This window comes from Solenopsis invicta, chromosome 16 (genome assembly GCF_016802725.1).
Source record: "Solenopsis invicta isolate M01_SB chromosome 16, UNIL_Sinv_3.0, whole genome shotgun sequence".
In the NCBI taxonomy this organism is placed as follows: domain Eukaryota; kingdom Metazoa; phylum Arthropoda; class Insecta; order Hymenoptera; family Formicidae; genus Solenopsis; species Solenopsis invicta.
The window spans coordinates 25,331,465-25,357,538 of record NC_052679.1 but is presented as its reverse complement, the minus strand read 5'-3'; the positions used below and the strand labels follow the sequence as shown (position 1 = coordinate 25,357,538).

Genomic DNA, 26,074 nt, shown 5'->3' with positions numbered 1-26,074 from the left:
ACGTCAAACGCCCAGAGGCCAATAAAAGAGAAAGGCGTAAAATCGTGATACGTACGATTGACAATTCGTGAATGCAAAAAATGTCATGTGCAACTCATAACATTAAGCAATTAATTAAATTGGTTAATTAAAGCGATCGATAAAATCGATTAAAGAAGTTTAAGTTGGTAATAAAAAATATTTGATTAAAATAAATTTTTAAAATTTCAAATTTTATATTTTCTGAGTACGTATACTTTCGCCTACGAGGTTGCCAATCTGGTATTGAGGCAACAAACCAATTAAGCGATCGTTATCTTATCTTTCTCAATTAAGTGATTATTTCTGTGAAAATTTACTTTATTAGAGCGGTCGGTCACTGTAATTTTCCTCAATCACGATGCATTTACGATAATAAGACAATTTTATACAATAATCTATGTAATACGTTTATTTGCGATAAGAATATCCAGACTACCAGATTTCTTTAGACGCGCAGTAACCGTAAATCGTGCAATTTCGTTCGACGTATTCTTTCACCCAAATTACCTCGGCGTCTGCGGATCCTCCAGCGAATCGCACTCCGGGACATTAAGGACCGGTGGCGGGATCGTAAAAATCAATTTGCGCCAGCCACGTCGCCGGGGGTAATCAATTCGGCAGATTCGACAATCTTATTTGCAGGATGCTGGTGGTGCGCGCGAAAGTAACGACATCGGCGCGCTGTTCGCCAGAGTATTAAATTGGCTGACGCGACCGCCGCGCGCCGCGCGCCGCGCACCGCTTCCGGTTACCGGCACTCGCAATTTTAAATCCGAGGATGGATCCTCTCCTCTCGCGTCTCGAATTCAAGATCCGCGTCGCGTGGGACCCGTGGCGAGCGACCATCTGGATCCGTCCTTGCCCGTCCGCCGAATCAATTTCACCAAGTCCCATTAACGATCGAGGGTGTGTGTAGGCGTTAGAATAGCAGTGGGTTGCGTGCGGGTGCTTTTCCCTCCAAGTTCTCCTACCGACGACCCCTTCGTGAATTTATTCGCACGAACGCCCGGCACGTCGCCGAGGAATTCCATTAATCGACGACGCAGGCACTTCGAGGCGACCGAGCTACCGCTTTATAAATGGCGGTAACCATCGTTTAAGCCGGGATTTATAACCTAACCCGAACCTAAGCCCGGATGTATCGTGCTACGGCGTATCCGGGGACATGCTTCCGTCCATACATCGATATTCTGCCGATCTATGCCTCGTGAAACGCCAAGAAACTTGCGACCATAAAACAAGTTATTCGAATCAATTCATATTCTCACAAATGCAAATTCATTATAAAAAAATGTTCTGTACATTAATTTAGAAAATTTATTGTTTTCTCTATCAGAAATATCTTATCAAATAGCATATTAAATTCTTATATTAATTTTAAAATTCAATATTTGTATCGCATTAATCCGTATAATCTGTTTTATCTATTTCAAAATAGTAGTTACAGTCATTTTTATTTTTATATTTTTAGGAGATAATATACGAGAACGTATACGAATATTATATATAAAAAAGTTTTGAGACTGGTAACGTTGAGGTCGTGCACTTTGGGATGATAATATTTTTACATATATAATAGCTGAGATAATTAATTCTTTAATTGTGCGTGAAACTTCGTCAGAATCAATTGTGATTAATAATGTACTAACAATTTTTCTCTGTTTTCCGCGTGCATGTGCATAGCAGCATCATGCCGAAAGCATTAAAATTGGAGCAGCGCACAAACATCAAGTTCTATTGTAAACTCGGCAAAAGTACAACTGATGGAGCGGCACTGCTGAGAATTCGACATACGTGACCAAACTTTGCTGACCGCGGGTAGTTGGCATGTCTTCTGCACGACAATATATTCACGCATTCGGACGTCATTGTGAAGTAATTTTTGGCAAAAAGGGAGTTATTGGACTATCTTTCCTACTCTCGGGATCTCAGACTTTATGTTGCTCTAAACTGCAAAACGTCCTGAAAAGAAGACGTTTCGAAAACGTCAATAACAACAAAAGTAGAATGTGACCGCCAAACTCAACAGCCTCTTCTAACATATTTAAATAAGCTTACTTCTATGCAAGTTAATTATTTTATTTTTATATTTCGATACATATAATCAATTAGTTCATTTTGCGCTTTATATTGGCGCGTAAACATGAATGAACTAGTTTCATTAAATGTGAATAATGAGTACTGGCTAATAGTAACACTACGTCATTGTATTCATCAAAGCATATCGAGAATCTTCAGAAATAATCATTTTCTTTATATATACGTAAAGTACCAGGAAACTTCTCTTAGTGTTTAAAAGTTATTGTCTTGTGAAGGACAACGTAATACATTGATTTCATTCGTCATGAAATTAAATACAAATTTTCAATGTTTTGTTTTTACGACAACGGAATAATTTCCAATTTAATTCGTCTAGTATTGTATATGTGAAATAAGTTTGAAAATCAAACCCGGATCTTTCGCTTAGTAAGCATCTGCTCTAGCAGTCTGAGCTATTTATCATCCCAGCATTTTCTTTTTAAGTTTCCGGAAAAGTTACAAGATTCTAAAGCTATTTACACGCTGTTTACACGAGCTTTTCTCAAGAATCCATCACTGAATTACGGAAAATAATGCTCAGGCCATGTTTCAAGATAAACTCTATTCGAATTTGATTAAATTATGATTGTAAACATGACGTAACAAATATCAGATTTTATTGTGATACAAATAGCAATTAACTCGCGAGGTCTATTAATTAAATTGTATCATATTTCAAGACTGATTTCAACTGAATCCTCCAGCAATAATGATGATTTAAATTTACAATGATGATTACAATGTATTCTCAGTTTAAAAGATCAAGAAAAAATATATAACAAGTATTACAATATATAAGATTATGTAAGATAAAAATATATATAGAGTATTGTACTTTGAATGCAAGACAATAGCAGAATTCTTTAAAACACACTTACGCGATTTCGAACGCTGATCGCGAATACGATGGTTTAACCTATCTTCGTGATGGGATCGCGGCCAAAATCGATGAAAACGCTCGAGCGATCGCAGACACAGCGAAAACTTGTTGCACGCTCGATCATCATACACTGACATTGGATGAACGCGTGTTCGAAATTTAATCCTCAAATGGCCGATGCGCACTCGCGTGATGGATATCGCGATTTCCGCGCACGAACGACGCGAACGACGCCCATGAACATACTTTAGTTCCAAATGCGCATTCTGTAATATGCGGGCGGCTACAATGGAACTGGTATTTTATATCTCGATATTTATGTACGAAGCTGACGGTAATACCGCCGAGCTGCATACGGGAGTATCGACATTATTGCGCAGATTTGATTTGAGATAGAGTCGAATTTAATACGATTTGAGATTACGTTTCCTACTTTTTTTATCACGCTCGCTGAACTCGTTTTTTGGATCATTGCGATGTAACTTTGATTAGCTGCTCGATTGCGAGAAATATAGTTAATCAAAATTAAAATCGTGAAAAGATAGAAAAAGTAGTTTTGATTTACTAAATGTGGCGAATGTATTATTATTAATATCATTGTAAATAATTTAATGCGGTAAAGATTAAGAATATTTTTTGTAACATTGTTGATTAATAATTATTACTTACAATTTATTATTATTATTTTAAATACTTTACCATTTAGTTTTCTATATTTTTAAGTAACAATTTTAATATGATAAAATAAATATTTGTAATTTTTATTTTATTCCATAAAATATACATTTATTTAAAACAATCATTAACGTTATTATAGAAAATAATTAATTTTTACATTTTTAAAACAATAATTTTAAATACATGTTTTTCACATCATTGTTTTCATATTGTATTCTTTCCAATTATTATTGATTAAAAAATTACAAAATATAATATAACTGCCTCTCGTGATGCTTGATAACAGCATTCTGCATTAAATGTTGTAAAAGTTATTAATGTGAAAAATGAGACGATAGTACATTCGTTCACATTTTTCATGCAAAAATCTCACAAAAAAAGCGTAGATTACACTAAACTGATACATTACTTTTTTAAATCTCGTTAATTTCAAATCGCCCTTGCTAAGCTGTTCTCGTTGCCATTTCATTCGCCAGTACATTTTTAACGAAACTGGCTTACTACTTTTTTTGCGATACTATCCGCTTAAGGCTCGGTATTTCCGTTAGAGCTTAATCAGTTTAAGCACAGGTTTTATCCACAAGCGGCCACAACCTGCTCTTTAAATTCAAAGGAAGCTTAACGTTTAAGCTTTCTCGGAAACACTGAGCCTAAATAATCCCTTCCAACGTGATACAATATCAAAATTATTATTTTTGTTCAAATAAAATATACAATAGAATTACATCGCAGTTTGGATATTGCGATTTAAAAATGTATATATGACACGTATTTTTATGTTTTATTGATTCTATAAAACATCAAAATTTTATGACTCTTTTTATCAATATCAAACATTCGATACACTTAAAACTTAAACGATCCGTTCACATGACCTGTAAAAAGTTTGTATCGTTATAAATACCAACAATAAATTGATATTTACACACTCGATAAAAAATTATATATAAAGTAAAAATTTTGTTAAGAATGTTGTAGCCGAGACAAAGTACGCGTGACTACTAGGACATTTTGATATATTTGTTATTTTCGTCCTATTTCTGGTGAATGTATCTATGTGTTGAAGTAGGATTATTGCATAATTTAATATGACAGCGCGAAAACTTTTTTAATAAAAGTTACAACATTTCTTTACATTTTTCTTCAACCATGAACGTAATATGCTTTGTCAGTTTGTACATTCCATCACAATTTTATATGTTGCAATAAGAGATTTGTCGCTTATCGCGTTGCACGTCAATGCGCGTCATGTGCCACTGTATGCATTAAAACACAATAAATTTCTACGCTATTGTTGCAAAAGTATAAAGGGCGCAAAAATAAAAGTAAAGAAGAGGTAATGATGAATAACTTCTTTTTCCGGTCGAAGCTCAGAGTGGTTTTTTGTGTTTTCGAACGAGTGCAACCATTACGATGTTCTGTCATGCATGCTGCTAGTTTTTTGTGACATCAATGAAAAAGTCGATCAAGAGCGCACAATGGGTAATGTGTGTTTTAACGTGATTTCGTTTATTTCAATAGACATACGTTGTAAGAGATTTAGAGGTGAGAGTAAGAAATACAGTCGCTTATAAAATTATTCGTGACTTTGTCGGGTGTCTAAGACAAGAGGGTGCGACCATTTTTTCCGTTTGTGTAAGTTATGCTCCGAGAATCTAGACGTTTCGAGTCGCGCAGGTAATGCGTTGTTGCTATTCCATTCCCGCGAGATTTAATCCCGCGGAGCTCGGAAGCGTGGCAAAACTCTCCGAGAAAGAATCGAAGAAAGAAGAAAAAATATAACAAGAAAAAAAACGAAAGAAAAACTAGAAAGGGGAAAAAAATATCACGGAAACCACGACGGGGCGATGTAAATACGGGAGGAAATTGCTGGCACTCTGGAAACGCGCTCGCTTTTCGATACGGACGAGAGGCCGGCGATTGAAATACGCGCGAGATGCCAATAGCTTCGGTTATGCAAACGCTTAACGTGTAATTAAAAACTAACATTTTTGTGCCAGATGCAAACATGTATGGACCGAAAATGATACGCGCATTCGCCCACCACGCCTACGAACCACATATAGCGCGTGTGCCCGTCAATTACGCAATACGATTTATACAACGTGCATATTTGGTTGGAATTTTTACAAAACAATTTTTAAGACAATTTTAGTTGCTTTCTAGAAACGTAATTACAACCTCGCGTAACTTCCGTATAAATTGTATTTATCTAAACTAAAAGACAAAACATTTTTTCTTATCCTCAAAATCATAGTAATCGTGGGAGAACATGGTATTTGTGCGAAAGAATTTTATTTTACAATTTTATAAAATTTAGTATAATCTAACTAAACTATACTGTATGTTTCATTGTGATAGATTTTGATCAGAGAAAATTATCTAAAATTCTTCGAAATAGCATGATTTTGATGGCAAATAAAAAAAAATTCTGTTTGTATACTTAACAATTATGTAACATTTAAAATCCATCTATCAAAGTTTTACAGTCTCAAATCGTTTGAATTGCTATACAATTGTCGTGTCTAGTTGCCTCACGCGGAAACGGGATGCAGCCTCGTAATAATCTGGCGCTAGCTGATCTTTAACTTCTTGGAGGATGCACGAACGAGTGAACAAAGTTCGCGTAGTGGTACAGACGCGATTTCGAATGTTTATCGCCGTTTGTCGCGCGCAAATTAAAAGCCCGGTGTCGGGGCGGTGGGCGGTTGCGCAGCGAGATGCCGGCGAGATCGCGTGCGTTCTCGTCGTTGCATTTCAGTTAACTGCAGTTAACCGCGTCAGTCGGCGCAAGTAGTGCCAGCGGACAAAACGGCGTAATTAGAGCGATAATTGTAGGAGCGAGGGATGCGCGCGAGGGTCGGACGGGGTGACGCGGTAGCGTTCACGAGAAGGCTAGAAACAGCGCGGCGAGAGGGGCGAGAGGGGCGCGAGGAGGAAAGCGGGAATCAGCCCGACGCTGCCGAGGCAATCATGGTAATTACTCGTGAGCATGTTCATTACGACGCGGTTGTATCCACACGAGAGGCGCGCCTAGGAGCGGCTAGATTTCGTCTCGAGCCATTGCTTCCTTTAGCCTACTTTGCTTCGCGATCGGTTCGCCAAAACGATAAATCGACTATACACCGCTAGATTGCAAACCGCTACGGTGCGATTCGACGAAGGGACGACGGGCATGTAAGATACGTCACTATCAGGCGAAGCCGTTTGATCTGTGCGATATCCAAATGTGCGTGAAACACGAATGAAAGGCAAGATAATTACTTAATTTATTCTTCTGGGTTTTGCGTGGCGCAGAGGACACTCGTAATACCTAATGTAATTTACATGCAAAAAGTGAGAGAGGACACTCCTCTAGATGCAATATAGTAAAGTATACATTTGTACCGTCCAATATGTAATATCGCGTATGCGCGGATTAATGTAAATTCCATGTAAACACGATGCCATAGTGCAAGCCAAAGCGTGCATTTGCGGCCGTTTCAATCTAGAATGCTGATGCTGTCAACAATTACAGGAGCGTATATTATATATTTCAGTAAGTTTATAGATGTACGTACTGCGAATGTATACAAATATTTGAGAAATTAAAGGACAACGTTTTATGCAAGCTGCACGCCGCGTCTCACTTTTCTCTCTTTCTCTCTCTGGAAAGTAATTTGTTGCATTAGGTTCCCAATTATCAGCGTCCGCGTTGTGGACACGAGTAATGCATTTCGCCCTGTGTGCGTTTGAGCAAATGCGCCCGTCCACAATCGCGTCTCAATTACAAGAGTAACATAATTGCGCGAAACGAGTTCACATTTGAACGACATCCTCCGCGGGAGACGTCGTAGCGTCCCGGTGCCCATTCTATTAGTCTTTCATTCTAGCTCGGAGCTATTTGATTCTCGTTTTAATACAGGCAGCGGCACAACGGCGCGACGGCGAATTGGATTTCTCTATGTCCCCTCTTTACTTCGCCGTGTTTTCTCGTATCTTCAAACACAGCCCGTGTCTGCATGTATAATATTGCCGGTACAAAGAACGCGAAACCTTTGCCCCTATTTCATTCCGCGTAGCGGCAGCTCACCCAGTCTCTCGGCGCATAACCCATGCACGATGTGGCACAGTGTTTGCCAGTCTCGTACAATTTTGAGATTTTCAAGCCGCTGTATATTATCTCGTTCTTGCCTATAACATGCACCTTTTATGTATCAGAGATTACGTGAAAAACGAATGTAAAGCTAACGTTTAAGCGCGTTGCGGTTTTGCAAATGTCTAGTCCAATATTTTTTTGGAAGAAGACTATTTTATTCTTTTAATTTTGTTTTAACGAAATGTAGGTGTGTTTTAGGTATTTGTAAGAAACATTTTGCTCTAATTATGTGCAATTATAACAGCTTATTTCGTGCAAAATCCCTAGTTTTCGATACTTTTTAAAATCAAAATAATGTCATTTTTTTAAATTTTATATTGATGATAATGATTTACGTATTTCTACAAGATATTTTGCTCTAAATTGAATTCATTTATAACGAATTTTTCAAGTTAAATTTTCTTGTTTATTCCGATGATAAGATATAAGTCACGTTTGAAAAAAAAAATTAATTTAGACGTAGTAGCAGTGACATCAAAGAAAGAATGTTGCTCTCGTTAACGCACTATTATCACGTATACTGAAATCTTAATCACAGCTTGCACATTACGCATTCATTAACCTCGCGTCTAGTTCATCAACTCCGCGACTCTGTCTTGTAATTGAGTCTGAGATTATTAAACCGTTGTCGCTTCTTGCTGCCGTCTGTTCAAGTCATTAGAAACGTCAATAAGAGCATTCGAAAGCTGTTACGTATAATGTTCTCTTTGCGTTTATCAATACCTTTGCAGAAAACGTATAATTGTCTACCATTTTACTTTGCTATTACGATACCTGTTGAACAAACGCCATTCTCATTATTTGTTTTAATAAGTCAAGGTAATGAATACGATACAGTTATGTGCCAGCTCGTTATCGTTAGCATTAGAGCCGCGTTACAAGAACAATATCATTACCGTTAATGGTTTATGGCATACGTTCCACATGTATAAGCCACGCGTACTTTTATTACAGTTTGAAATTAGTTTAGGCGTGTTGAGAGTATTATGCAGTACATTACGCGGCGTAGCGATATATGTCCGCAATTACATACTAACTTTTATCGATGAAGCCTGCTAAAGGATAGTTTATAATGAGTCTCCATTAAGCATGAATTGTGTCGATAGAGTGTTCGCTGTTTTCTTCAGCGAGAATGAAGAATTAAATGGTAGTGTGCCATTTCGATATATTTATCAGGAATGATGACGAGAATATGTTGTAATTTTGAAAGGTATCGTAAGTTAGTAGTATCGACGCGTGTACAGATGAAAGAGACGAAACGTTCATCGCGCACAAGCAATTAGAATGTAAAGGGATTAACCGGAAGAAAAAATTGTATCTGTAATTGAAGGATATGGTGCGCATCCTGCGTATAACCTGCCGAACCGGTAACCGCCAAAATAAAATTTGACATTGACATTAATTGGCCGGCAATATTACGCATAACGGTTCGATAAACCGTGAAGGATGCTTACTACTGTGGAAAATATTTAGATTATACGTAACGTTATTAATATTGCTGCTATTTTTTGTTCTTTATATTGGTTTTAAAGAGAAGTATATTAGTTTTTCTGATAAATTTATTTGCAATAATATTGCTCTCTTATAGGTCTCTATACTTTATACGAGAAAATCGTAGATAAAAAAAAGCGAGAAAAAGTCGCGTGAACGTAAATAATAATAAATAATAATGCAACAATAATGCATAAAATTTCAATGGAACTGTGCAAAGAAATCATGACAAAACATACAATTACAGTCTCTAATGTGTTGTTGCAATTTACATTTGTATTTTTAGTGTTCCGTGTTGTTTGCCAGATATTAATTCGCAGTTATCGATCGCTTCGTTACGAAGTTGTAATTAATTTGTCGTTTTGTGCATCAAAACAAAGCAGCGTTACGTTGAAGTTGCTCGACGTTGTTAACTCGTCGATCTTCTTTTTCATTCGACATACATTTTACAAACGATCGGGGAAAAAAGCCCAAGTCCTTCCTGACAACGTAAAATGTCAGTATTTTTAAAAACTAGGCTGTCCGGTATCGGATGGAATACGCAAATCGGATCAATCCGACGTCCGAACAAAACTCAGGCGCTGGCGCTTCGCAATTTCAAATATTGCTCGCGCTAATAGAAACTGCGCAATGTCAATACCGAAATGTTCATTGTGTTATGCAAATAATCGCACTCAAGCGAGCAGGGCTTGACGTAGAAATTCGACGAGGCTGAAACCGTTGACCCGTAGCGACGCGCATTTTGTGCAGCATGTAACATTCGTGTGAAGAGAGGATATCATGGAGGATGTGTCAATTTGCCGTTTTTATTATCGATCATAAACACCGGTGCTCTTGTTAATTGTAAAATAAAGTTCGTCCGCGAGTTATAGCAAGAGGTTACAACGCGTAATAACACGCCATTGTCCATTTGGAAGCATTTTGTATTATTTTAAATGACGAGAATCATCGTAAGCGCTTCTGCCTTACAATAAAGCTCGCGAGCGTTACTGGCGCGCAGGAAAATTTATGTTCATCCCAATTAAAAGTTATCTAAAGCATCCTCGCAGATACCCTTCAGAACCGCTGAGGCGTACTGTCGTTTCTCAGTTCATGGAAACACAGACAGTGTAAATTTATTTAAATGCCGCTCGCGATAAGCGTTGTGGAAGCCGTTATGAATGGAATGTAATTTCCTGAAAAGCAGCGATGGGCTTACGATCTCCAGGCGCAACTGTTACGTTTCCATCCGACCAGCTCTTCAACGATTTCGTTAATTGTCAAGTCCTTTTGATCGATTCAATCGTTGAGGGCTTAACGAACGACTTGTTTCCGAAATTTAGAGAGGAGAGATGATGTAATAAAAAGTTGTCGACATATATATATATATATATATATATATATATAATTTTGGGTTCTTTATTGCATTACGTCTTTTTACACATAACATAAATGCAAAGATAGAGTTAACGTGTTTTATCGCTACATTTATCGAGGCGACAAATTATAAGACGTAGTTGGTGCGCGGACAGTTGTGGATCCGACATACTGAGAACCACTGTAAACATGCATTCGTTTCAGCAACGATCTCATCGGTCAAGGTAGAAAATGCTGACGATGCCACCGCACGCACCCGAGGGGGGATGTTGGCTCGTAAAATGCATGCTCCTGTGTGCGCACGAGCTGTTCGTATGCGCGCACACACGAACGAGTATCCGTCACATCGGCGAGCAATACACACGGATACAACCGTGAAGTTACTTCCCGGGGACACAAAGGTCCTGAGAGAAAAAAAAATCCATCTCGGTGGGATAGACGAGCCGAGGTCAGCCAAAGCTTGCGACTTCGGAAACTCGCTGGCAGTTTTCCAAAGCTTCTTCGGCCAATCGACCAGCCTGATAGCCTGCAAAACACACGGAAACCTTTCGATATATTCACTCGAGCTGTTGGACACTTGAAACATTGCGCCCGGCGCGATTAATCAGAATCAATGGGAGGACGTGTAATTATTGTAGGTACTAGATCACAGCGAAGAACGTTTTTGAAATTTGTTTTTCTTTTTTGCAGTGCGTTGCATTGATGCCTGGGGTACCGATTTTAAGGACCACGTTTCTTTCTTAGTTATTTTTGCGTTCATGACCAAATGCTGCTGTCAACTATCACTGCAGCATTCAATCATGAACATAAAAATAATCAAGAAAGAAACGTGGTCCCCAAAATCGGTACCCCAGGCATCAATGCAACGCACTGTACAATTTTAGATTTCGTGGCTACGTCAAACGCACATTTAATATTAAAACACAATTTGAATTTAACTCTATGCAAATGCATCGATATTGATTCTCCAACGTGTAAATATTTATTCAAACTTTTGCGAGAAATTAAAAAAAAAAATTGTCGCCTACAGTATATATTATAATATCGCGTGATATGTATGCAAAATATAACAACGTACTTCTCGACGCGTTTTGTATGGCCTGTTGACGCGTTTGCTTGTTACACAAGAGCATTACATTCAAGACCTTTTGTCCTAAATATTTTATTAAACTGTACCCGACGGGTCGAACCATTAGATAAAAATATGATAAAATCACATGAAGTAAAGAGATGAAATTTGAAATTAAGAAGTGATAAATGTATCTTATTTTTCTGCGATATTGCGCATTAAAAAAATATATCATGTATAGAAAATTAAAATGTGTAATTCACCGTGCATCCGTTTTTCCATTACGTAGACGAACGACGTATCGCATATACGTATATGGACGCGGCGGAACATTTTATACGTCGCGTGCAGTTAGCTTCATAATTATTGCAAATCTAATTGAAGCTAAATTTTAATGCGGATTCATCAACACGATTTCCCGTTCGGGCGTGGCCTCACACCAGGCGATAATTCACAGGGAAAATCGATCTCCGGTCGGAGGTATATCAGTCGTGGATTAGCGGAGTAGTCCAGCCGCCAAATTACATGACGTGGAGAGCGGATCCAGGCGATCGGTACGCGATAATCGTGTCGTACACGATTTCACGCATGTTTCCATACAGGTAGCCGTGGCGGTATTATATCTCTTACCTGGCCACGCGTTCTCTCTGACCGTACATCCCCCAGCCCACCACCACCACGTCGCGTCGCGGTCGCCTTTTCCGCGGGTTACCTCGCGCGCCGTTTGATTAACACTGCCGAGAGAGTGTGGACGGCGTGGTTTCGGCATGCTGCATGTGACATTACGGGTATACCATCCATTATTCTGTCCTCTCTTCACCCTTCACTTCGTGATTCTCTCAGTGTCGCGCTTAAATAGATTCACGCGCCCGCGCCCAGCTCCGCCCTGCTCCCGTCGAGTCTCTCTCTCTCTCTCTCTCTCTCTCTCTCTGCTACTCCCTCTCTCTCTCATATGTATTTCCTTCCGCGCTACTAAATCATCATCAAGTTGAAGGAGCGGCGATAGTGTTACTTAGCATGCCGCAAGCAGTCTCAAGTTGTACCGTGAGTGTCGAGTTATTGAATTTCCAATTATTCAGGCATTCGAGTGGTGAAAACTCGCGATATGTGTGTGCCTCGTCGAGCGATGTTATCTCGCTGCTCGCGCGCGCATAAATTTCCAGTACAACACCTCGCACCCTAAACTTTCCACATGTTGATGTCTTACCTAGTTAGTACCTTGTCTGCTTTTTAAGAGAAACTTCTCTCTACTTGTGCGGTGTGTAACGACAGACGTGTTTTCAATCGAAAAACTTTGCAATGAGAAGTAAACAGCTCGATAATCTTCAATATCGGAATACTGAACAGAGTTATTTGAACGCGATATTAATTAGCATCCTATTAATGTTATAATTGTCATCCGAGTGATACTCAAACGATCGATTAATAATTGTCACGCGCAGTCTAGAAAATTCCACATCTTTGAGAATAAATTATCCAGGCCCAAGATATTCTACTCAATCCGTTCGAGTAGATCAAGGCTGTTCTTTGTATATAATACATAGTTACTTGTTATATCATTTATCTGGCCACTTCACCAATGTCACACGTAGGTGTGAGGATAATGACACAAACGGGGAGGACAAAGGGAAAAAAAAGATAAGAGGCGACTCGAAAAATAACCAAGTATCCGCGAAGAGCGGAGAAAGTAAACGACCCTTGGCGCTTGCGGCGGCGCTCTTTTGATTTTGATGGATCGCCCTTTTCTCATGACGTTCTCCCCACAGCTTTCTTCCTTCCTTCGGCACTTCCTTCCTTCCTTTATCCCTCGCGAGCTCGCCAGTGTGAAGTAAATACTTGGTCTGACGATGATGGACGCGAAATCGTTAAAGCGTTAGATTCTTAAATCTTGAATTGACTGCGAAATATGAAAAAGCTCTTTTGATTCACATCAAACATTGAGTCATGAATTTTTATTTTTTATCTTTGGTATTACTCTACACTTAATATAATTTATAAATACACGTAATATTAATTATAAATTTTAACTTGATAAGTAATTGTCAACTATTAACTAGAAAGAGAAAAATATTTTTACGCGTCGCTATTCTTTTTAGATCAACAAATGATAGGTATATAAAAAAAAACGTACTCTATTAAATCTTTTGATTATGATGTGTCATTTTATCCTTGTATTATTGAGTGAAAATATTTGACAGGGCTGCCGAATAATCGCATTTCATGCAAATAAAGATATATTCATTAGCTATCATTAACCGGATCAACAGAAACCCATAATGAGCCAATGACATGTTTCATCATCAGGATTGAACGACATCAAAGAAGAATAGAATTGATTTAAATAGTACGATAATTGTGTGGAAAATGGCTCTAACGATTATTTAAATAAGTAAATTATCGGTAAAATGAGATGTAATGTAACGTGTACGATAAATGTGAAATGTAGAACATCATATAAATTTAATTAGTGCAGGAGTTCTCTCCTCATCTTTTGCAAATAAATAATTCAGATGCAGTATGTATTATTTAATTGCCGCATATTATTGTTCACGAAAGTTTTTATGGTCGAAATTAAGAGATTTTCTCTTTTATTCTCTGTAAATTACTCTCCAAGTTATTCTCCAAAAGCTTATTAGCGAATTTTTTTTACACGGAAGAGAAGAAACAAAATTATTGTTGCAACTCACCTATTTTCTTAAGTACAGTCCCAATTAAAATTATGTTTCGTACGTATACATTTGACATAATGCATATCCGTAGTATCAAAATGAGATTTGCCATGTCGAATCGATATAGCGATAATAGGCTGTGGCTTATATCTCATATGCAATATCGTATAGCCTCAAGTAAATACGCAGCCTATAAACTAGTCAGCACAGCCAGATCTAATTTGTTACACAACCATTCAGCTCCACCCAACACTTAATCGAACTGACAACCGAGTCAGCTGTCGCGAATTAATTTGCCTTGCAAGTGTCAAGAACAGACCGACAGCTATCGTCATTTTGACTCGATTTATTGGAAGTATTCAGTAAATTATTTTTCACTCATTGTCAGACTCTTTTATAACAAGTCTGCCTTTCTACGATAAATAATCTAAAATTAATTAATCTAATATAAATTACTATAGAAATGTAAATCATATTGTAATATATGTATAATGACCAGGGTGTAAAACATGGAAATGTTTTATCACATTAATATTAAATATAATGCTCATCATTACACATTCGCGAATGTATTCGCTCTAGAGAGAATTTGAGAAGGAGCACATTCATAGAGGTATTGTCGCTTCGTCGTTATTACGTCGCACAGAATTCTAATAATCTCGTTGGTTGTTTCGCTTAACAAATGAACACAGTCGTTCTCATTATCTTCAGCAGTACAGTTTCGAGAAAATCACTTCCACGCAATTTCGTAACAATCCGAGTTGCGGTATTCAGCAGCGAGCTTTCAGTATTGCTTTAATGATATTCTTTAGCGTGGAGAGAACTGCTCGTGAGAATTGTTGAAGAGAGACATAGATCGGACGAGAGCGATCTCGAAAAGTAATGAACGACCATGCGTCGACAATCGTCTAGAGAGAGAGAGAGAGAGAGAGAGAGAGAGAGAGAGAGAGAGAGAGAGAGAGAGAGAGAGAGAGAGAGAGAGAGAGAGAGAGAGAGAGAGAGAGAGAGAGAGAGAGAGAGAGAGAGAGAGAGAGAGAGAGAGAGAGAGAGGAGAGAGAGAGAGAGAGAGAGAGAGAGAGAGAGAGAGAGAGAGGAGAGAGAGAGAGAGAGAGAGAGAGAGAGAGAGAGAGAGAGAGAGAGAGAGAGAGAGAGAGAGAGAAGAGAGAGAGAGAGAGAGAGAGAGAGAGAGAGAGAGAGAGAGAAGAGAGAGAGAGAGAGAGAGAGAGAGAGAGAGAGAGAGAGAGAGAGAGAGAGAGAGAAGAGAGAGAGAGAGAGAGAGAGAGAGAGAGAGAGAGAGAGAGAGAGAGAGAGAGAGAGAGAGAGGAGAGAGAGAGAGAGAGAGAGAGAGAGAGAGAGAGAGAGAGAGAGAGAGAGAGAGAGAGAGAGAGAGAGAGAGAGAGAGAGAAGAGAGAGAGAGAGAGAGAGAGAGAGAGAGAGAGAGAGAGAGAGAGAGAGAGAGAGAGAGAGAGAGAGAGAGAGAGAGAGAGAGAGAGAGAAGAGAGAGAGAGAGAGAGAGAGAGAGAGAGAGAGGAGAGAGAGAGAGAGAGAGAGAGAGAGAGAGAGAGAGAGAGAGAGAGAGAGAGAGAGAGAGAGAGAGAGAGAGAGAGAGAGGAGAGAGAGAGAGAGAGAGAGAGAGAGAGAGAGAGAGAGAGAGAGAGAGAGAGAGAGAGAGAGAGAGAGAGAGAGAGAGAGAGAGAGAGAGAGAGAGAGAGAGAGAGAGAAGAGAGAGAGAGAGAGAGAAGAGAGAGAGAGAGAGAGAGAGAGAGAGAGAGAGAGAGAAGAGAGAGAGAGAGAGAGAGAGAGAGAGAGAGAGAGAGAGAGAGAGAGAGAGAAGAGAGAGAGAGAGAGAGAGAGAGAGAGAGAGAGAGAGAGAGAGAGAGAGAGGAGAGAGAGAGAGAGAGAGAGAGGAGAGAGAGAGAGAGAGAGAGAGAGAGAGAAGAGAGAGAGAGAGAGAGAGAGAGAGAGAGAGAGAGAGAGAGAGAGAGAGAGAGAGAGGAGAGAGAGAGAGAGAGAGAGAGAGAGAGAGAGAGAGAGAGAGAGAGAGAGAGAGAGAGAGAGAGAGAGAGAAGAGAGAGAGAGAGAGAGAGAGAGAGAGAGAGAGAGAGAGAGAGAGAGAGAGAGAGAGAGAGAGAGAGAGAGAGAGAGAGAGAGAGAGAGGAGAGAGAGAGAGAGAGAGAGAGAGAGAGAGAGAGAGAGAGAGAGAGAGAGAGAGAGAGAGAGAGAGAGAGAGAGAGAGAGAGAGAGAGGGAGGAGAGAGAAAGCGTATTTTAAGGAGTTCTTGAGGCATTCTGTAGTCACCACAAATATTACGGTCCAACCAACGGATCCGCCCTTGTGAAAGTGCAAGTCGAATTTGTGGCTGGGATTTGCTCGTCAGATCGCAGCTCTCGTGTCGGGTAGGCCGCGCGAATACCGCAAAGCAGACATTCTGTACGTTCCGGAACTGTAATATTGCACTTGTTGTTTGAAGCGTTTTACCCTTCAGAATTAATTATATAGCGGAAAAGAGAAATAAATATATATGTTTACGTTCATGAATATGAATTGTTTAAAAACTTTATAATTTTTATTATTATTATTATTATTATTCTCAGGGAAAAATGGTTTTGCTGAAATATTTAAAAACTAGCTAAAATAATTTTCTGTTAGATCATCAAAATAATTAAAACACTCAAGCTAGTTGCTAGAATATCAAAACTTTTTGTAGCATTGCTGTACGTGCACCTTCGTAATTTCTTGCGTACACTTAATTAAAAGAGTTTTGCCGGTCGAATCTACACGGAGACAGGATGCAGTAAAATGAAATACGCTAATGAAATTAGACAGTCTTTAGTTCGTTTATTGTTAATTACAAGAAGTTAGTGCGAGCGGTATTTTGAGCGCGATACACTAAGAAAGAAGCATTTCGTATTTGTGACTATAATTAAACGTTAAAATAATTATGGGGCATTTGTATAGTTATTGCTGCTATTATTACTAACACTGTAGCAGCAATAACTATAAAAACAAAGTTCCTAATTACAATTATTTTAACATTCAACAATTATAGTCAAATACTAAATACCTTTTTCTTAGAACACGTTCACGTCACGAGCTGACTGGCAAATTCGAAAGTTCGCTTCGAAGCACAGCCAGGAAGTGCTTACAGTTTTCTCCATCGTCTTTCGATTCCCGAAACACAAATAGGAACTCCATATTTGTTACCATATATAGCAGTGTTTTCGCAAATATTCCACGTCGCGTTGAAAATCAAGAATAATAAAATCGACATAATAATAAAACGAAAAGTATGATTTTTAAATATATTTGTCATATTAGTTCTCATCGTGGAACAGTTTTCAACAAGAAGATCAGAATATTATTCAAATCGTTCTAACAGAATTATTAAATGTTTTAACAATTGCTCATCACACTTGAGCGTTTTACTAATTACTTTGATGGTCCAAAAAGAAATTATTTTCACATTTGTATCTCGTTAAATTTTTAGATATTTTAATAAAACCGTTCTTTCCTCATAAATCCATCTTATCACGGATTTTAAAATTCTCTCAAGTAATTTCATCTATATTTTTAAATAACTTGAATTGCTAAGGAAGTTTTATCAATAGCTTGCCATAAAAGCTTTAAAAGAATAGAATGAACCTGGTTTAATGTAAGGAAATGTGCATTGTTCCATTTGCATTATAATGAATAGCTTTTTTTAATTTATTCCAAAATACGTAATTGTTTTTGCAATAAACGCGTTTCGTAGAGAAGCAACTGGTGCGCAAATTTTTGATATTAAAGCGATACGTATGCGATATGCTGAGACTGTGCTTGTACATGAATATACTAAAAATATCATTCCAAAGTAATTACGCTCTGAGTTGTTGCATTAATTAAAGTCACGGATTATACGTAGGATAATATCATGTTTACGTGTGTATCGTAAAAATCCTTTGCAAGATTTTAATTGCACTAAAATTGCATCGTGTTACGAGCACCGCAGTTTCACTGCTGAACGAGGATTAAATAACAACGACTAAAATATGAATGGCTGTCGTCGCTTTATAATATCATGATTTATCTCACATGTCTGACATTACAAAGAGATATTATTTTCGGACGTCGAGTCACATAATGAAAGTGCGGAGAATTTTTTATGAAAAAAAAAAAGAGAAAAACAGTCTCACGATTTTGCATTAGGTTTTTTATGCCATCAATGCGGTGATCGGTCATTTTTGTGAGTTTACATTTATTTGGCGACATGTTTTAATGCACAAAATATACGATACTTCCAATGCAACGCAACGCAGCAACACAACTTTCAACAGATAAATGACTAAATTTGCGAAAACATTTTTTTTCCGGAAAATAATAATTAAACGCAAGCCCAATTCGATGAAAGCATAGTGCTATGTCTTCGAAACTCAAAAATTGTTTCGATGCTCGTATAACATTCGTGCGTGAACATATTGCGAATATAAAGTCAATTGTGAGATTAAAGAATAAAAGTGTTGGTTCGTGCATTGCACTATAATATTCGTTAAAAAAAAAAAAAAAAAAAACTGAAGCTATAGAGATCTGCGTAAGAGGAGTTCGAATTCCGTTGGCAAGAGTTGGCATCTCAATAAAAATTTTAATATTTTCAAATATAATTTTTCGTGCAAGTTTTTCGCTATAACGAAAAGTTAATGATAAATTCAATATGAGATGATTATATCTATTACAGTTTAATATGTTATCAGAATGAATATCTATGAATTTTAAATTCCAATACAAGTTTCGTTAGTCACTAATTAATATTTTCCTAATATTTCGTTCAAAATAAAAAAAATATGTAGTAGTCATTCCTTAAGACTGTAACGATATTCATAAAAATTCCTCGAGTTCTTGTCCATAAGATCCAAAAGTTTTAAGTGGTTCTCGTCAAAAACCGCTGTAGGACAGATTATCAAAGTTACGCAACCTACTACTCGCCCGAGTTTTACACTACGCGATGCTTATAAGGTCACGTGGAAATGGATAAAAAATTGGACAGAAACTATATAGCATAAATTTTACTTTGGGCAAAAATATTTTAATTAAAATTTTCTTGTTTATCTTTATACTCTTTTCACTGTGTGGAAAACGAAATGTGCGAGATAATCGATAAATACGGGGAATAAAAGCTAGTGATATATCGCAGCACAGATGGTATAAGAAAATTTTCTCAATCTGTCTCCCTATTTTACGTTTCAATAGGTTTAACCATACTTTATGCACATAATATGTATATGTTATAAAGTTTCGCAAGTCGTACAGTAAAAATGTCATCAACTTTGCCCGCGGCAACTTGAAGGCTAGCTAGCTAAAGCTTCTAACTTGCGCGTGATGCAGCTGCGTAGTTTCTTTGTAAGTAGATTACAGTAGAAAGTATACAGAGTACACGCACAATCCTCTAATGCAAACTTTGCAAAATATGATATATATATATATATATATATATATATATATATATATATATATATATATATATATTTATATCTTCTAATAATATTAAATTCTCAGTTTTTTTCAGACTGTGTCTCATTTGATTATATCTCTTGTCTTCTAACTACTTTGTTTCGTAGTCGACTACTATACTTTGGATTTAGATGTCTGAATTTAGCAAAAACTTCAAATATTTACAGAGAGAAAGAGAATTTTTTCTTAGAATTTTCTCTTAAAATTATAGTAGTCGTGAGCATGCTATTTTCAAGAATTTAAATGTAATTTTAGTGAAATTCAGTAAAATTTTAGTAAAACTTTTATCAAATTATTTTATATAATATTTTTTGTGATAGATATTAATAAAAGCAGAGAGGTCACGTAAAATTGTTCGAAATACGATATTGTCTTACGTTTACCATAATTTTAAAAGTAAATTCTAAGAGAAAATTCTCTCCGTATAAGCATTTAACTAAAAGCAAGCAAAAAATCATATCTCTCGGCAAAGAGTGGAAATTCCATTTCTTATAAATGCGAGTAAAATGAAACTGCAGTTTATACAAAGACGCCCGATTTTTGGTTGTGTCAAAAATTAATAACAAAAGGTGATATCGACTCACCCACGCATACAAGCCGCAACGCGAAATTTGTTTGCTGAGCCAAGCCAAATCACGATGATCCACGTTGACACTCGATTCTTGATCTCTCCGCAGCACTTGGGCACTTTGTAAGTCACACGCGCACATGCACGCCGAGATGAATCGTACCTCGACGCGCCATCACTCTGTTTCCTCCGAGTCGACGATTATCCCATTTGGTCGGCACGATCACGTCGGGCCAGCGCGCGTTGCATCGTACCCTCTCGCGTCGATCTCTCGACTCTTCTCCCCCACCAGAAACAGACGAGATTTTCAACTAACCAAAGATGAGAATCTGTCTCGACGACACTCGAGGACGGGAACACTCATCCGCCGACTGTCGGGCCGCGGTTTACGCTTCCGGCTTATGGCGCCGCCCCGAATGTGTGCATTTCCGTCAGCGATGGGATTATGGGACGTCGCTGTGTTGTCGTACGAGATTGTCATTGTACGCGCCAGTCGTCGTGATGCCCATCGTGACAGGTACTTACGCCGGATACATCTGTTGTTCGAGAGAGTGCATGTGATAAGCGGCGCCCCAGAGTATCTTCCGGTGTCCTTGGTGGCCGCGTCGCAGCGCGGCCTTATTCACGGAAATCGGAGAATCGAACCGGCTGCGGTCGATCGTTCCGATTTCCACGTGCATTAGTTACGCTATGAACGAAACTAATTGTCGAATATGAATGTGATACATTTGCCGTTATTTAGCGCGACAAGTACGGACGATAGAATGAGCGGCGCGCATGGCGATGAGTACCGAAGGGAATGAGGACTTATTAATTTGAAATGCTTTTTGCAAATGACTAGTGTGCAAACGGCCACTCTACGCATATTGTTAATTGCTACCGGGTGCTAATTGAAATTTGTTTTGGGTACGATCACTTCCGCGATAACATAAACGATCATCGAGCGCGATTTTTGCTAAGTTTCGCAGTTGTCTAAAATAACATCTAGTTCTACATACAAGTAAAAACAACAAATTTTATGTTACATATGACAGATAATTTCGTAACTGATTATTTTATAATAATATTATAAAAAAATCAATGTGTTTCCATCAGATATTGCGTTCCATATATCGTGCATCTAACTCGCGCCAACTAAACTTTCGAAAAAGCTGCAGTTAGAAAAAATTAAGTTCTCTACAGAGACGACACGCGTTTGCTCTTGCCTTGACATACAATATTAGTCGTACAAGAGAATCGCTTTCGCTTCCTCCCTTCTTTCCGTACTTCGGGAGGTGTAATCATCAGGGCGGTGACGAAAAAGCTCACGATCCAGGACGAAAACGAGCAGCCCTTGAGTGAGAGAGAGAAAGAGAGAGAGAGAGAGAGAGAGAGAGAGAGAGAGAGAGATAAAAAAAGAGCGAAAGGAAACAGGTACGAAAAGACCAAACCATTAATTTGCATAGGTTGCCTTACAACCGCATCTGCCGCACCGCACGGGAAAATTTCGGCGCAGCGAGCGAGGAGCCTCGACGTGTGCTCTGTTAATTGCCGCTGGTCGCTAATTGAAGTTCGTGCGATACTCGGGGGCTGGTCGGGAGGCGGCGGTATGCGCCGCGCACACACCGGCCTGGACTTTTCGGGTTGCGAATTCTCGCGTTTACGGAAGCCGGCCGCGTCGGAAACAGTCGGCGTTATCATACGGCCGAGGCAGCGCCCGGTTAGCACGGCGCCTGGCTACTTCGTTACGCGATTGTCTGCGGCAAACTGCGCGCATTTACATCGGCGCGAATTATACGCGGTGCATACGGACGCGTCCGACGAAGCTGCGGCAGACTCGTCAAGGGCTTTCCCTCTTTGGGGGAAAGCTCCGATCGTGCAAATCGCGCGGCCCGCGCTCGCCGAGAGAGCTTTGAAAAGTTATGCTCATCAACGTTCGTGCGCTTCGCGTTTGAGTACATGTTCCTGTTATACAAGTTTGAGCTAGTGGTGAGATGCATGCGCGTTTAACTCTTCAATTCCTAAATTCCATGTGATGAATATCTATATTAATTCAAAGCATAAAGTGCATTTACATAGAAGCGTAATAACTTGTTTTTTCCTTTTTTTACGATAAGATGTTTAGTACGCGCAAGAACGTTTATTTAAAAATTTGTAATGGAAGACTTGACAAATCTTTAGCCGTTAAAATAATGAATTATTTAAGAAATCAAGCTCATAAAACTAACAATTAATTTCATTAATATTGGTTCCGAAGACGAGTAAAATACTACCTGTTTTTACGCAACGGAATTTAGATTAAAGTGAATACAATTATGATTGCCGTAGAAACCAACATAACGATAATACTGGAGGCTTAGGAGGGGCTCTACCGGTTGGATATTCGCGATCGCAGCGAATATCGCATTTGCATTGCGGCGGATTATACCAAATTCATATGTATATATTGGTTGAGGGAAGGAAATTCATCAACGCCTCTCTTTACATGGCGCATGGTTGAATGGCGTGGTTGTACAAACTGAGCTATGGTATGCGATTGCTAGGCGCAAGTATATCGGGTCTATTCATAGATCTATAGAATCGTAGAGTCGGCGGTACTATAAATTCTACGTACTTTAATTTTAGGTCTTTGTCGATCCGAGTGTTTGCGTTTGGAAACGAAACTGCAGGTTGCCAATAATTGGCACGTCGTTCGACGGAAGTATACACTATACCGCGCTTTATCGTGCTGCAATGTTAAACACAAAGCGTATACAGTTTATAAAACATGAATTATGTAAAGAAAGACCGTTTGATTTCTAGTGCCAAGTTTGCGCATGAGTTTCTTTGATGTCCTAAATTTAGACTTTTAAATATTTTGATAGAAACTTCTCATTTCACAGCTCCTTGTTATATTACTTAATATTTTCATCTTTCTATCTTGCTGTCTACCTATTTACGACTTGTGCTTCACTTTAAAAAAGCATAGAGCAAAATAAATTATCACGAAAAATGAATAACGTTAACGTGGAAGATCCAACAAGTATCGTGCACATATACACGTTTTTATATATTCGTATACACGGAGCTATGTCATAACGCGGTCGATGCTCAATAAAATCTATAGGTGCTTGGTTATCCTCGGTATTAATGCAAGGCAAAATAATGCACTTCCGGCGATCGACGATCCGATCGAAACTATAAAACCGCGCTCGAGAGAGGCCGTCTGCATACTTCGCCGCTCTTTTACGACTTCATTAAGGTGCCGTTACGAGCTAGATACTGCCGAGCGAACAAAGTGTATACTTATAGCGCCCTTACGATAAACCGCGTCGATTTATGAACATCGCGCGCGCTTTAACGGCCGTTACTAATAATTTTTCGTTTCGAGATGCGCCAATGTCGTTTTATAAAGCCGATACGGCGGATTGGTTTAGGAACGAGTGAAATTTTTATTTGTTAAACACTCACTTATCAAGCATAAATGAGATATCAGATGCAAAAAGATATACATATATTTCTCCAACGTTAATAATTAACGGATATTAGCATTTAATATTTTTCATTATACAATCAGAAATATATTAATTTAATTAAAGAGATACATTCATCGAATATATTTATTTTCACTTGTAAAACAGAAATATAAATATGGCAGTAAATTTTAATTAGTTCATTGAGACGTATTCACATGTCGCATTAAACGTATTATTGCGCAATTTAAAGAAATAAATCGTAAATCGAATTTTGCAGGCCAATAATTGTTCATTTCTCATATTATTTTATACGATATTCGTCAATTATTGATATAAAAAATAGCATTATTCAATTTACATTAAATTTGTACTTATTAATATCTTGTTTAAGAGGATTAAGGTTATGTAACAACACAGTGCCCTTAATCATCGTAGGTTCAAGTTCAGCTACGTCGTGCCGGTGCGTGATGCTTTTCCGGGGGAAGGTAAACGTCAGTGCGTTTACAATGTAAACAGTGAGCATAAATGTTTATGATATAGGTAGTACGTGAATTTGATAACGACAGAAGATTTCGCGGTAATGAGGATGAAACGTATCAAAATATTGATACTCGCGCAATGGCAACTGAAGTAGGGAGATCAGGAACCATTCCGCTTCATTTTCAAGCATCCACTTTCGGGATATTCGATCTCACTATTTCCGATAGACTGATTCATTTGTGACATAATTACAAATATAAAGGAACGTTAATGTTAAAATGATGTAAATCATTCCGCGATAATCGAGAGCCATTAAAAGTGTAGATAGTTATTAAAAGAAAAAAAAGAAAAAAAAATTATGAGACAATGATTATGTCCGAGTGTAGAAGTGAATGTTAATTGTTAAATAAAAAATCTTTCACTCAGAATAACACGACCATCGCGAGTATTTTACGATGACGTAAAAAAATTATTTACTCCGCGTGTAGTGAAAAATCAAAGCTTCAGCAGATATCGGTTGAAATACGCCAAATTTTAATACATACTGGCAAAAGCGATATTTCTATTTGAACCAGATATGCATTTTGACGCTTCGTTCAAAATGTAGGTAGCCAGGATTTCGCGTATCGTCAGATAAGTCCTCGTTTTGCGATGCCTCCGCGCATTTTTTCCCCCTTTTTTTATTTTTATAACGATGCATGAAGATCGTCAGTCGTGCGTTGCGATGTACTATGCAAACAATGCGTATACATATTTATATGCTACCGCGGGGGTATCGCGCCGTTATGATGAGAATGGGAAAGGCGGAATATTCGAATGGTATTTAACCGGCGAGCCTCGGTCGAATTTTACGAACGTCGGGGACTGATTAAAGTTTTATACCGTTCTAATTTCGGAAGTTCCTTCCGCCAGACGCAGGAAAGTCTGTCGTAAGTTTATCGCGAGGCGTTCTACGGGCGTTCACGCGCGAGTCGTAATTGAAATCAACGATACGAGATGTCTTTATCGCTTAGCTGCTAGTCTGCGCTTAAATTTTTCACGTTATCGACGCGATTAACGAGTGATATGTACGCGACGAGATATACGTGACGTACAATCCGGTCGCGCGCATCTGTGATTACATCGAAACGCGTAATACCCATGAAATCCGGATGCGCTAAAGTCAGGTCGCACAATCGAGATGAAATTATAGGCTGTAACGCGTATTACGCACGCACACATTCACATGTACGAGCCGCACGAATATATCGTAAATGCTCGCCATTCATTCATAGAAATGAACTCTTTGAACTCTTCGTGCCACACGCGACTCGATTAGGTTTATTTTGGCAGCAAGACGTTCTTACGGAGCGTTTCGTCTGCCTCTCTCCTAACTGCGCTTGCCAACAATCTGCCGTACACATCGCGCTGCTCTGATCGAACTTTCGACTGTCAGAAACATTGCACACGTGCTGTCAGGTGCATGTGCTTTGTGAAGTACGTATGCAACTTGGATATGTGATTAAATGACGGCGATATACACATACGCTAATCCAATTGACACGAATCGTTAACAACGAGAAGTCTTCGTTATACTTCATTATACTTCTTTAATTCACTTTCTTGAAAACTAACCTTGCCTTTCTGATATTTAATTTTGTCCCTCGCGTAATTTTTCTACTCGGAGAAATCTAGTCACATCTTGCACTTTATCTCCCTTCACGGTAAACTTCACCTTCTCTACGCGC

The 26,074-nt window shown here is 38.5% G+C and overlaps 1 protein-coding gene and 3 long non-coding RNA genes across 11 annotated transcripts in view; 1 reads left to right on the top strand and 3 right to left on the bottom strand.

Annotated features, from left to right (window-relative positions):
- LOC120356875 overlaps positions 1-26,074 on the top strand; it is a 66,212-nt gene that overhangs the window by 14,806 nt on the left and 25,332 nt on the right. Inside the window, exon 1 of one of the 4 annotated variants that reach the window (XR_005576605.1) lies at positions 24,111-24,382. The exons of the other annotated variants lie outside the window; for them this stretch is intronic. This is a non-coding gene — a long non-coding RNA (uncharacterized LOC120356875). Of the gene's footprint in view, positions 1-24,110; positions 24,383-26,074 lie in introns of those variants that run through there. 4 annotated transcript variants of the gene reach the window in all.
- LOC105193845 (protein artichoke) overlaps positions 1-26,074 on the bottom strand; it is an 84,933-nt gene that overhangs the window by 58,106 nt on the left and 753 nt on the right. Inside the window, exon 1 of one of the 5 annotated variants that reach the window (XM_026135202.2) lies at positions 20,450-21,098. The exons of 2 other annotated variants lie outside the window; for them this stretch is intronic. In XM_026135202.2, coding sequence (XP_025990987.1) covers positions 20,450-20,575 — 126 coding nt within the window. In that variant the 5' untranslated portion in view covers positions 20,576-21,098. Of the gene's footprint in view, positions 1-20,449; positions 21,099-26,074 lie in introns of those variants that run through there. 2 more of the 5 variants (XM_026135201.2, XM_039459051.1) reach the window with 2 other exon arrangements.
- LOC113003867 lies at positions 1,457-3,667 on the bottom strand. The gene is made up of 2 exons (XR_003268727.2): positions 2,979-3,667; positions 1,457-1,983 (listed from the first exon to the last, which is right to left on the bottom strand). It is a non-coding gene; the product is annotated as an uncharacterized LOC113003867 (long non-coding RNA).
- On the bottom strand, positions 8,417-15,363 carry LOC120359815. The gene is made up of 2 exons (XR_005576609.1): positions 12,343-15,363; positions 8,417-11,169 (listed from the first exon to the last, which is right to left on the bottom strand). It is a non-coding gene; the product is annotated as an uncharacterized LOC120359815 (long non-coding RNA).